Source organism: Nicotiana attenuata, unplaced genomic scaffold, assembly GCF_001879085.1.
Source record: "Nicotiana attenuata strain UT unplaced genomic scaffold, NIATTr2, whole genome shotgun sequence".
NCBI classification, from domain to species: Eukaryota; Viridiplantae; Streptophyta; class Magnoliopsida; order Solanales; family Solanaceae; genus Nicotiana; species Nicotiana attenuata.
In genome coordinates, this window is record NW_017670755.1 from 428,496 (window position 1) to 441,671 (window position 13,176).

At 38.4% G+C, this 13,176-nt stretch overlaps 2 protein-coding genes across 2 annotated transcripts; both read right to left on the bottom strand.

The window, feature by feature from the left end:
- Positions 1–202: 202 nt before the first annotated feature.
- LOC109243038 (uncharacterized mitochondrial protein AtMg00810-like) lies at positions 203–784 on the bottom strand. The gene has a single exon (XM_019409928.1). The coding sequence runs from the start codon at positions 782–784 to the stop codon at positions 203–205; it is 582 nt and encodes a 193-aa protein (XP_019265473.1).
- A 5,042-nt stretch (positions 785–5,826) lies between these two features.
- LOC109243039 lies at positions 5,827–6,846 on the bottom strand. The gene has a single exon (XM_019409930.1). It carries the CDS (start codon positions 6,844–6,846, stop codon positions 5,827–5,829), a length of 1,020 nt encoding a protein of 339 aa, XP_019265475.1.
- Between the last annotated feature and the right edge of the window lie 6,330 nt (positions 6,847–13,176).

Sequence of the window (13,176 nt, forward strand, 5' to 3'; positions counted from 1 at the left end):
TAACTACAGTTAATTATCAGCTTGTTTATTTAACCCTTCAACACTCCCCCTCAAGCTGATGATTGATACACATTCTTCAACCCAAAATTGTTCAACAGATGCTCATGTTGAGCTTTTCCAAGACTCTTAGTTAGTAGGTCTACCAATTGATCTTCAGTGTGTACATATTCAGTCTTCAGCATTCCTTCACATAGCTTTTCCCTCACAAATGACAATCAATGTCAATATGCTTTGTTCTCTCATGAAAGATTGGATTTGCAGCAATTTGAATTGCTGCCTTGCTATCACATACTAACTTCACAGGCAAACAAACTTTGATTCCCAGTTCTGCATATAACCCTATCAACCAAGTAACTTCTGCTGCACAGGAGGCCATACTCCTGAATTCTGCTTTAGCTGAGCTTCTAGAGAAAGTGCTTTGCTTCTTGGACTTCCAAGATACCAGGGCATTTCCAAACTTTACCAGATAGCCAGTTACTGATCTTCTTGTTTCCACACAAGCTCCCCAATCATAATCACAGTAAGTAGTCAGATTCTTTATGTTTTCTGCAAGCATAAGCAGTCCAAGACCAGGTGCTTGCTTTATATACCTCACTACCCTTGATGCTGCCTCCATATGGGAAATTCTAGGACAATGCATAAATTGACTTAAGACCTGTACTACAAAGGAGATGTCAGGTCTGGTCATAGTTAGGTATAGTAATTTCCCAAAAAGGCTTTGATAGACACCAGGATCTCTTAGAACTTCATCAGCAAGCATCTCCTTTCCTGAAGGATAGGTCATATTCTACAGTAGTCATAGTGACTCTGCTGAAATCCCATATGTGCAAGTGCTTCTGTAAGCTTTAGATTTCACTGCCTGGATTGCTTGAGGCCATACAAGGATTTTTGTAGTTTGCAGACCTTCTGAGACTCCCCCTGTCTAGCAAACCCCTCAGGCAACACCATATATACCTCTTCATCTAAGTCACCATTAAGAAACAAATTACGTACATCCATTTGATAGATGTACCACTGTTTTGAGGCAGCAACAACAATAACAGATCTCACTGTGACCATCTTGGCCACTGGTGAGAATGTTTCTCCATAGTCCAGGCCCTCTCTTTGACTATACCCCTTAGCTACCAGTCGAGCCTTGAATCTCTCAACTTCACCTGTAGCCTTATACTTGATCCTGAACACCCACCTACAACCAATAGGTGTCTTGCCAAGAGGTAGGTCTACAACAGACCAAGTATTGTTATCTTCCAAGGCCTGTAGCTCAAGTTGCATAGCTTCTATCCACTTAGGATCAGATGCAGCTTCCTTGAAGTTAGATGGTTCTGAAACTGCTGAGTAAACTGAGATTGCCTATCTGTAAGTGGGGGAGAGATGATTGTAGTTCACATGTGCAGAGATAGGGAAGTTGCACTTAGTACCTTTAGTCTTTGTGACATAATCCTGTAGCCAAATAGGAGGCTTGCTTGGTCTGGAAGATCTTCTACAGCCTGTGGGAGGTTCATCACTAACTGCATCAGAGGCAGGAACTTCAGCAGGAGGTGAGGGAACATCAAGGGCAGCATTTGGCTCAAAATTGTCAAGTTGCTGTAAATGCTCCTCCAGACCAGATGTTTGTTGTAGTTCAACATCTGAGAAATAGTTAGCTTATGAATTCAGAGAAGGTGATGGCAAAGGAGCTGGTGTAGTAGTACCAACTGTAGTGCTCTCATGAATCACTGGAGAGGGTAAATCCAACACAGGAAATACAGGATTGCCATATGATTTCCCATGTTTGAAAGGAAAGACAACTTCCTTGAATATGACATTTCTGCTTACTAGAAATGTTTTTGAGTACAATTCATACAGAAGATAACCCTTTTGTGTTGAAGAGTATCCCATAAGCACAGCAGGAACAGCCTTGGGTGAGAACTTGTCTAGGACTCTAGGAGTTGCAGCATAACATAAGCAACCAAAGACTCTTAAATGAGACAGAGAAGGAGAATGAAAATAAAGCATCTCAAAGGGTGACTTGTAGTCAATCACTTTGGAAGGAAGTCTGTTCAGTATGTATGCAGCTGTAGTAACACACTCACCCCAAAACTTTAAAGGAACAGAAGCTTGAAATCTGAGTGCCCTTGCCATATTAAGAATAGTTCTATGTTTCCTTTTTACAACTCCGTTTTGTTGAGGTGTATACACACATGATCTTTCATGCACAATACCAAGACTAGACAATAATTTTTTGAAATCAGTACTAAAAAACTTACTTCCATTGTTAGTTCTCAAAATCTTAACTGTGGTAGAGAATACATTTTGAACTTGAACAAGAAAATTCTTTAGCACAACATAAGCTTCAGACTTAGAGGTTAAAAGAAATGTCCAAGTATATCTACTATAGTCAACTAGTTCAAAAATGGACTTAGTTGCAGTACTACTAAACTGAAAAGGAAGTTTACTTTGCTTGGCTAGTGGGCATACAGTACAGTGGTGACTGTCACTAGAAGTCAACTTATTCAACTTGTATACTCTTCTTATTACATCTAAGGGAGCATGTCCCAATCTCCTGTGCCACAAGCAGCTTGAGCCTGCAAGAGAGGGAGCAGTAACTGCAGATGCACTCTTATTTGCATTTGAACTAAAAATTATTCTGAAACACCTCCTTTAAGCACATAAAGTCCATGTTCCTCTCTACCAATCCCCTTCACCTGACCACTGTAAAGATCCTGAAAAATGCAAAAGTCAGGAAAGAAGCCTACCATATACTTTAGTTCCTTGGTGAGTTGTGAAACTGAGAGTAAATTGAACTTAAAGTCTGGAATGTAGAGTACATTAGAAATCTTCTGATTATCCAACACAGATGTACTCCCTGTGTGTGAGATTAACACTGCATTACCATTAGGAAGATGAGCTATTTTTTTCTCTGTTGTAGGAAGTGACTTATGTGTTTGTAGTAACTCAAGTCTAGATGTCATGTGATTTGAGGTTCCAGTGTCAATTATCCAATCACTATTGATACACTGAGACACAAATGCATTCACATGAGTTAGAATACCTGCAACAACTATTTTGCTAGATGAGCCAGAACCTTCTGCACTTCCTTTGGAAAGCATTTGAACAATCTGCTGGTATTGCTCCTGGGTAAAAAATGGTTGTGTCTGTGTCATTTGTGGTGTTATAGAATTAGCTGAAGTGAATCCATTTTGATGATGAGGTCCAGTGTTCAGTTGATTTGCACAGCTGATGTGCTCTTCCTCTGCTGCAAAATTTGGATTACCTGCAAAATTTGCATAAAGTCCAGGTGTACTTCCTTTCTTTTTTGACTTTAAATCTGGTGGGTAGCCTATTAGCTTGAAACAATTTTCTTTGGTATGCCCTTTGTAATGACAGTAATCACATTGAATATTGTTCTTCCTTTGTCTATTACTTCCATTGGTGACATTTGGACCTTTGTTCCCATACAGAGCAGTGCTCTCTAGACCTTCTGCAAGCTGTGTAACCTGGGCCATGCTTGCCAAATTTCTTTGACTCTCTTGATCAACAAGAAGTGAATAGGCCTTGTTAATAGTAGGTACTGGAGTCATCATCATAATTTGACTCCTGGACTGTGCATAGGAGTCATTCAAACCAGTGAGAAACTGCAGCAATCTCTGAGCCTCAAAGTGCTGAGCATATAGCTTGGACTCAGGACATGGACACCCTGGGCAAGGCATTATAGCATCAAGCTCATCCCATAAATCTCTCAGTTTTGAGAAGTAGTTTGCCCCAGTCATGGTTCCTTGAGTCAAATTGTGCATTTTTCTATGAAGGAACAATACTTTGGAGCCATTCACTTTTTCAAACCTTTCTTTTAGATCTTCCCACACTTTGTGAGCACTAGATGCATATAACACACTACTCAACAAACCATGTCTGACAGCATTCATTATCCATGACAGCACAACAACATTAACCTTTTCCCACAGATCATGAAGTTCTGGTTCGAATTTAGACTTTTGAAACCTTCCATCAACAAAATCTAACTTACTTTTACCTAACAGACCAATTCTCATAGCACGACTCCACAAGGCATAGTTTTCAGATCCAGTCAATTGAATAGAGACTAGAGAACTACCTGGTGTGTCAGTTGGTTGTAGGTACAGCGGGTGATTATGATCGATAGAAGGAAATGACGAACCGGCTGGAGCAGAGTTTCCAAAAGTGTCAGTAGCTGATGTACGAGCTGTTGTATTGTCTTCTTCAGTGCCAATCGCCATTGTAGAATTCACCTTGAATGAAAGAATACAAACCCTAGCTTCGGTTTTGTGATTACTCTAAGACAATTCAGCACCTAATTTTTTTTTTTTTTTTTTTTTTTTTTTTTGCAGAATTGAAGTAACCTAGAAGCAGAGAATAGAGATCAGAAGAGAGAATTGAAAGACAATGACAACCTAGATCACTGCCGGTGGCTCCGATACCATGTTAGCTGCCATGGACAGTAGATCTGAAGCTCAGATAGAAGACGAGTTGAAGCAGTAAAGGAGAGGAGGAAGAAAATACTGTTTCATTGAAATGAGGAAAAATGAACTGCTGTGCATTTAAGCTAAGCTACGAAGATATTTATATCTACTTCTAACTACCTTTACTAACTAACTAACCAACCTAGTTAGTGATTACAATAACAGTTAACTACAGTTAATTATCAGCTTGTTTATTTAACCCTTCAACAGGTGTTGCTCACATCTTTTGTACACGCCATTCTTCTTTGCCGTCTTAACTCCTATGACACATGTCATTGTAGTATTAGTCCACGTGGCGGGTTCATACTATTGAAAATATTTTGATAAGTATTTTATTTGTATTTCTCCGAGTCCAAGCCTTCAGTTAACTCCTGGCCCTTTCCTTTTTCTCCTTTACTTCCCTTACCATTATAAAATGTCAAACTTAAGCTAGAGATGTCAAGACGCTTGGTTGGCTGGAAAAGGCTGGCAAAATAAGTTGTCATGAAATAAAGTGTAAAAGCATGAAAAAATAATCACACGTTATTTCGTTTGCGTTTTCCTCTTGCTCATATGTTTCTGTGGAGTTTGTAAAAAGGGGGTTAAAAACACGGCGGAAGTTTGGTAAAACATCACATGGTTCCAAATTCCAATCAATGTGCTCCCAAACACACACTACCCCTTTTGTTTGAATTTGCCACTGCCCTGATTCATGTTACGTGAAGATATTTGATGAACACGGACTAAAGAAATTTTACGAAACTTTTGATATGTAAGTTAAATATATAGATTAATGCAATCAAAATTATCATTTTAAATGAGTCAGATGAAAGTGAATGTTTTACGTGTCTTTTTATTTTCTTTCTTATTAAATTAAGAATAAACTCTCCTAGTACTATCAAATAAGTAGGTCTTATCAAATGGAGCAACTAGTAAAAGGTATTTTCTCTCTTATAAATTAAGAATAAACTTTTATGGTATCGAATAGGTTGCAGCAAATGCAACAACAATTATAATTACGCCAGATTGTTGATCATAAATTGACACGCCTGATAATATATATCAAATAAATATACAATTATTTATCATAACAAATTTTTCATTGATTATTCATCACATAAATGATCTTTCCGTATCTCTTTTTAAACTAGCATGTTACCCTATCAACCGATTAGTAATTTAACCTTCCCTCCCATTTCTCTCCAGGTAAGAAACATAATAAAACGAATAGAATAGAAGTACCATCTCATTAACACGAAATTTTCAGAATATAATTGAAGAAATTCTGTTATGAACAAATACTACAAAGGATAAAATGGCTAAAAGAAAATGTAAGCCTAAAATTTCCCTGTTTTTCTAGTTAATTCGGTGCCTAACAATCACCGTAAGCTGTGGAATCCAAAGGAAATGAACACAAATACTTTTTAAAAAAAGAACTAACATCCACATTATTATTTCCTCGCCTAACTATTGAAAATTTTGACACAAACATTAATGAAGAATCTGAATTTTTATCCAACTCAGTGAGTGAACTCAGTTCAGCAATTGACTCGCCAAAAATCAACTCCACATTCTTCAGTATAAACTCATTTCCAACGAGTTGATTAAGCAGAACTGACTCAGTAACCGAGTTCTTCTTCTTACGTTCCAATGGTTCTCGTACAATTTCTGTTAACATAGCATTTGATAATCGTCGAACGCCTCTTGCTCCTCCCACAATTATTGCTGGACTGGCTTGTTTTTTACCATTGGCCTGAATTTTTTCCAATTTTTTTCTTCCATGCTTGGATACTACAGTAGACTGAGTTATTGTTGAAACAAGAACCGAGTCTAGACCCAAATTCTTGACTCGACTCAGTGAGTCGCCGAGTAGTAATATTTCCTTCAAATCTACTAGCATTATATGCTTGAAATTTCTTCTGATTCGACCCAATAGCATTGGATAACAAGCCCATCTTCTTAAACTCATTGGTACACGGTCCAAGAACCCGGTTAGGGAATTTTCCGGGTCAAGTTCATCAGCATAGAATCCAACAACCGAGCCGTAACTCAACCGAGTTGACTCAGTATTGTGATCAAACTGACTGAAATTACTGCGAATTTTGCGACCCCAGATGGGCTCTGCACTTTCATTTGCTTTCTTGTTGGATATCTTGAATTGGGTCGTGTCGAAATCGGATGTTGAGTTGCTCTTTTGGTAGCTATAAAGGATTTTCAAGAATGAGTTGTGTTCTTCAGCAACTGCTTTTTCAAAAGGAATGGACTTTGATGGGAGTATGAATAAAAGGTCTGATCTTGAGGCTATTTTTGACCTGTAGAAGAGTCTAGTGAACAGTTTAAGTTCATTCACAGTGACAGATTCAGTTAGATGAGCTATAATAAGATCATTCATGGCTCTGGTTCCTTTTATGTACAAAGAGCCCATTCCTTGCAATGCATGTTGAAATGATGAGTTTGATTTGTTGTTTGAAGAAAAAAGGTGTTTTCGAGAAGTGGAGGGTTCAAAAGTGGAGAGAGTGAAGAGGAGGGGAGTGATGAAGATGAGAAGAACACAAATGGAGATAGTGGATTGGGTTTTAGAGATAAGATGAGTGGAATTGGAGGACTTGAGGGACGTATTAATGGAAAAAAGATTGGTTTTTTTGTTGTCGTCATTGTTAGTGATTATGGCGGAATCATCCTCTGGGAAGAAAATGAAGAAGAATCCCATTCCCCAACCTTCATTGCTGCTGCTCCTCTTTACTTTGGTATTTGCTTTAATTCCCATTTTCTCTCTGCTTATTTGTTCTCTCTCGTCTCTCTATCTTCCTCCATATATACTGCTCCTATATTTATGTCTCTCTAACTATGTTTGGCTTTCTAGCTGTATGTGTGTGCAGATTAACGGGTTGTTTGGATGGTTGTTAGTTATTGTATCTTATGGTATTGTTACTTTAAATACGATGTTTGTTTTGATTAATTATTACTTAAATTTTATTGTATATTGTTTCATTAAATCTGTCATTACGTTACGACAAAATGTGCCATTTTATGTAACGACCGATTTGATATGGTCGCGTCGTTACCTTATTTTTTTCTCTCAATCTCACCCTTCATTATCATTAAGTTATTTTATTTTATCATTTATCCTATATTTTCATATAAAATTTTTACCCTGTATCATAATTTATGTTTATAATATTGCAAGTTTATTCTTCATATTGCTGATGCGTGATATCATGAAACGACGTCAAACGATATAATCTATCCAAATATTATATTCATTAAACAATACAATACAGTACAATACAATACAATACGATATATTATGAAACGATATGTAACAACCATGCAAACAAGCTGTAAGGACTAAAGAATTCGGAGGAGGTTAAATTTTTATTCAAGATTTTTTTTTGAAAAAAAAAAAAAACTAAAATAATGACTTTTGAAAAAGAAGAAAGTATAAAGGAAAAAGGAGGTCCTATTAATTCTATTACTCCTAGTAATTAGGTGAATTATGTATTTTCTTTTCGGAATAGCTTATTAAAATTAATTCTATTAAAAAAAATTTGCAAAGAATTTAGAAAATAAGAGTGGGTAGAAAAGATATTGAGCCACTGTTCCAATTACTTTTAAAAATGACAATGAAACAAGGTAGCAAACTGAGAGCGGTGGGTTGCTTCTGAGCGTCGGTGGTCTGAAGGGGGAGAATATATATATATATATATATATATATATATAGATATATATATATATTTTTTTTTTTTTGAAACAATCATCATCTTAACTATTCAAATCAAAATTCAAATTTAAAGCATCTACAATAAGGGATGGAGGGCTAGCATTCCACTCCACCGAGCCTGACATAGAATCAGCCACTCATGCTAATGCATGAGTAACTTGATTCGCAAACCTTCGAACAACAGACAAAGACAGAAACTAAAAACCTTTTAAGAGGTTTTTACAATCAGAAATCACGTCAGATAAATACGAGTAAATATCTTCGGCCTTCTCCAATGCATTCTTCACAAGTAGACTATCCATCTCGAGCTCTATCTTGGTGTCTTCGTAGTGAACCTTCAGCCAACTAAGAGCCTCCTTTACCGCCAACGACTCTGCCATCATTGGACTGAATGTTGCCCCTATATATGTCGATCTACCTCTCAAAAACTCACCGTGCCTATCCCGAACAGCCATCCGTGCTCCAGTTTCACCAGTTGCAAGGTTGAAGGATGCATCAATATTGCACTTGAGGGCCAAATCATCTAGGGGTTTCCACTTTCGATTCTCCTCGTTATCCTGCCCATGTGAACCATATGGCGTGCGTAATGGTGCCATTCATTGATGAAGCTAATGGCTTTATCTAGTATGCGATCCACCGTACTCGTTCTTTGGTTCCAGATTACACCATTTCTATAGTTCCAAATCTCCCAGCATATCATAATTGCTTCTTCAATCTCATTCTTGTTCAATGTATGATTAAGCTTGTTACACCACTGTTCCATATTCAATATTGTTTCTGTCCATCCCACGTGAGATTGCAGCAAGCATACCTTAGCCATGGTGCAACTAAGGAGGCAGTGCTCGATGGTTTCAGGATGCTGCCAGCATAATGGACAAATTGCATTATTCATCACATGTCGTCTGGTCAAGTTGTCACATGTTGGGAGCACGTTGTTCATCGTTCTCCACATAAAGTTTTTTATCTTTGGTAGGGTTCGCAGCTGCCACAATGATTGCCAAAGTCGTCGGCGACTTACCTCAATTTAATGTCCGACTTGATCATAAAGTCTTATGTAACCTCCACGGACTGTATACATGCCCTTTGGATCGAACAACCACATCTATTTATCCGGCTGTGAAGTCGAGCTTAGTGGTATTTTTTGTATTAGTTCAATCTCCTGTGCATTAAACATTGTCTCAAGCTTCACTGCGCTCCATGTTCGAGTCTCCTCACATATTAACTCTGACACGACCATCTCCTCCATCCCATTATGGCACACACTTTGAATAACTTGCAGGTTCTCGAATGGTAGCCATGGAGTGTGGAATATTTTTATTGTACGTCCATCTCCTATACACCTAACACATCCCCCTTGTAAGACCTGTAAGCAATGCGCATAATGAGTGCCAAACATAACTAGGGTTATTTCCCACAGTTGCTGAAAGCAAATCTCTTGTAGGGAAGTATCGAGCTTGATATATTCGGCTCACTAGTGCCTTCGGTCGTGTCAACAAACTCCATGCCGTTTTTGCTAGCATAGCCAAACTAAAATTCAGAACCTCTAGATATCTCAATCCCCCGTCTTCTTTTTGTCTACATAGCCCTTTCCACGCCATCCATCTCATTCTCCCAGTGTCACCACCTTTTCCACGCCACCAGAACGCATTCATTGCTTTCTCGATAGAGTCACAGGTGCTTGTTGGGAGAAGAAATAGCATCATAACATAATTTGGGATAGCTTGCACCACTATTTTCAGTAGGATCTCCTTACCAGCTCTAGAGAGGTATTTTTGCTTCCAACTTTGCAATTTTTCCCCGACTTTATCTAATACATATTGGAAAATATCCTTTTTTCTACCCACAATGGATGGTAATCCAAGATATTTGCCTGGTGTAGCAATCTCTTTCACTCCAAGCGCATCCTTTACTGCAGTCTTCATATCTTCTGATGTATTTAGACTAAAGTATAAATCGGATTTTTGCAAATTGACCTATTGTCCGGAAGCCTTCTGATAGCTATCACGGCAGTGTTTAATGATATTTGCCTCGCGAATCTCTGCCCGAAAAAAGTACAAGGCGTCGTCCGCAAAAAATAGGTGTGAAACAGATGGTGCCCGAGGAGTCACCTTGATGCCATGAAGTAAACCTCGTCGATCATAAGTTCTAAGCATCGCAGAGAGCCCCTCCGCAACTACAAGGAATAGATATGGAGATAATGGGTCACCTTGCCGTAAATCTCTACTTGGTATAAACTGTCCAAATACTGTACCCCCATGAGAGAATTGATATCTAACACTAGTAATTAACCATATTCATTAACTTCAGGACCCATTCTTTGGCAAAACCCAAAGATTCCAAAGAAGGAGATTCCTGAGAACATCACAGATTTGCGCCCTATATCCTTATGCAATGTGATTGACAGAATCGCATGCAAAACCATGAGCAATCAAATGGGAAAGTTTATGAATGCAGCGATTACAGAGGTCCAAAGTGCCTTCATCCCAGGAAGATTTATTTCGGACAATGCACTGATTTCTTTTGAAACGATGCTCTACTTGAAACGCAAAACACAGGGAAATAAAGGCTATGTGGCTTTAAAAACTGATATGAGCAAGGCGTATGAAGGGGGAGAAATTTAAAATATGTAAATCATCGGTATTAATGTGTACGAGTTCAAAAGTGGAGGGAACAACCTAAGGTTACGAACTCCGAAAATAGTTTTTGGTTCTTAACCATCTGATGTGTATTCGAAACGAGCGGTTTTATTTTGTGTCTCACACAATTTACATTAGTTGTGTGAGCTCTCTTTTTATCTCACATATTTGTGGACCCATATCTTACACATTTGGGTCCACAAAATTCTGGGACTACACAGTTGTGAGACAAAAAAGAGGCCTCATACAACTAGTGTCAGTTGTGTGAGACGCAAAATAAAATTTTTCGTACTCAAATGTGTGATACCTATATTTAAAGGTGAATGATTTCGTTCACCAATCATACTCTCTGGTGATATTTTCGGTTCTTTTACTAGAGTCTAGAGCATATACTTGTAATACTTCCAACATTGCTCTTTTTTTCTAATTAAAAGAGGAAAAGAAAGAAACTGAAATTTATTGGTGTTGATTTATAAAAAACCATGCATATAAAGAAATCAAAGGTTACGGACAATGTTTCTAAAGTAATTCACATACTAAACCTTTTACACATAGGATCACAGAGTTATTTTCACCTTAAACATTTGTAATTTTGATTAAATACCAAACTTGAAGCATTATTACAACTCATTCGAGCCCGCTTAGTTAATGGAGTACCAAAGAACGTTAAACTTTCCAATTTAGTTTTTTATTGACCAAAAAATATATATCATGGTTTGAATAATTAAATTTATATAAATAAGGGTTAATCTTAGCAAACAATAATATTCTTAGATGGGGTTTTCAAAGAAGCAATAAATATTGTGCAAGTACGGTCGGACAGTGGCAGTGGTATGTAGTGAATATTCCACAAATCAGAAATAAAAATGTAGCATTTAATAACAATAAATAGCAATAAATGTCATTTACGTAAATAAAATGAGTGTGCCACCCAAGAAAGGATGGAATGAGGGGATGTTCTTTCTGACAATGATGAATGATAGACAATTCCTTGAATATTTGAGTTATTCTCGGATCTAGTGGAAAAGTGTAGACAAGAATCGTGGTGAAAAAGTGATGCTTGTATCTTAGCAAATGAGATCCGATTCTCTTTCTCAAGTCAAAGTGTGTTTTTTACAAATGAATATCACATGTCCCCTATCATTGTCTTTTTTTCTATTTATATGGGATATATTCCTGAGAAACCCTAATAGTACAAGTGTAAAGAATATCCAATAGAATATTCTCAAATATCCTATCTTGAGAACTAGCCGATACAACTCTGTCAACGGTATACGACCTCGACCCTAGTTGACACATCGACTACGGATCTCGTTAACTCTTCAACTACAGATTTCGCTGCTTCTTGGGACGTTTCGACAAACGACGACTTGGGAACTCTTCCCTTAGTACTATCTTGGATTAAATATTCTAAAGACAGGTTTTGACCCATATAATTAGTCCCTCCGCTTATTGAAGCCGGCTTCAGGCTGGTTCGATGAGCAAATCTTTTTCGTTGTGGTCGAAACAATCGAGCGAGCTGTGCAGGTCGTGATGGTTATGGCAAACTGGCAATGCGGCCCTACGCGGGCCGCTCATTTCAGACACGTCGATTTTCCCAGGCGATTTGTTGGAGTTACGTTGTCTACAAGTTAGGATGACGCCGTGACGTCATGCGTCATTATGACGCATATTCCCGGTGTGTTGTTTCGTTTCACATGTGACCTCTGACTGAACCTACCGCTTCGGTTCCAGTGCCAGTAATGATGAACTGTTTTCGGTCCTGGTGCCAAGACCTTTATAAATAGAGGTATTTGGCTACGATTTTGAGGTTTAAGTTTTCTGTTGTTTCGAAATCTTATATTACCCTCTTGCTCTTTTCTTGCGTTGAACCTTTCTTCCCTATTTCCGTGATTTGTGCTGCTCTTTGTTCTTCCTCGTTCGATACCTTTCTTTCTTTTATCAAAATATGTCAAACATGCCTTCTGAGTCTGGTGAAGGAAGCGATGCGTTCCCTTTGGCAATGGTGTTTCCCCCTCACGAGGAGAATGTACCTGCCGCCGTCAAGGATGGAGCCTTCCCGTTGGTGGAGGAGATAATTCCTCGCAACCCTGAGTCCATATACGATTTCACCAAATTACCTGAAGCTGACCCTGGAGCCTTTCGGTCAGTGATGACGGTGAAGGAGTTAGAAGAGCTTAAGGCTAAGTTCGGCCTTCCCAATCATGTTGAATTAATCCTTGCTAGGTGGGGACACGGTGTAGGTCCACCGTCCTGGGTACTGCACCTTCTATACCTACCCCTTCCAAGTCGGCTGCACTCTCCTTCTCCTTCCACTGGCGGAGAAATTCTATCGTTATTATGGCGTTTGCCCAGCTTAGCTCGC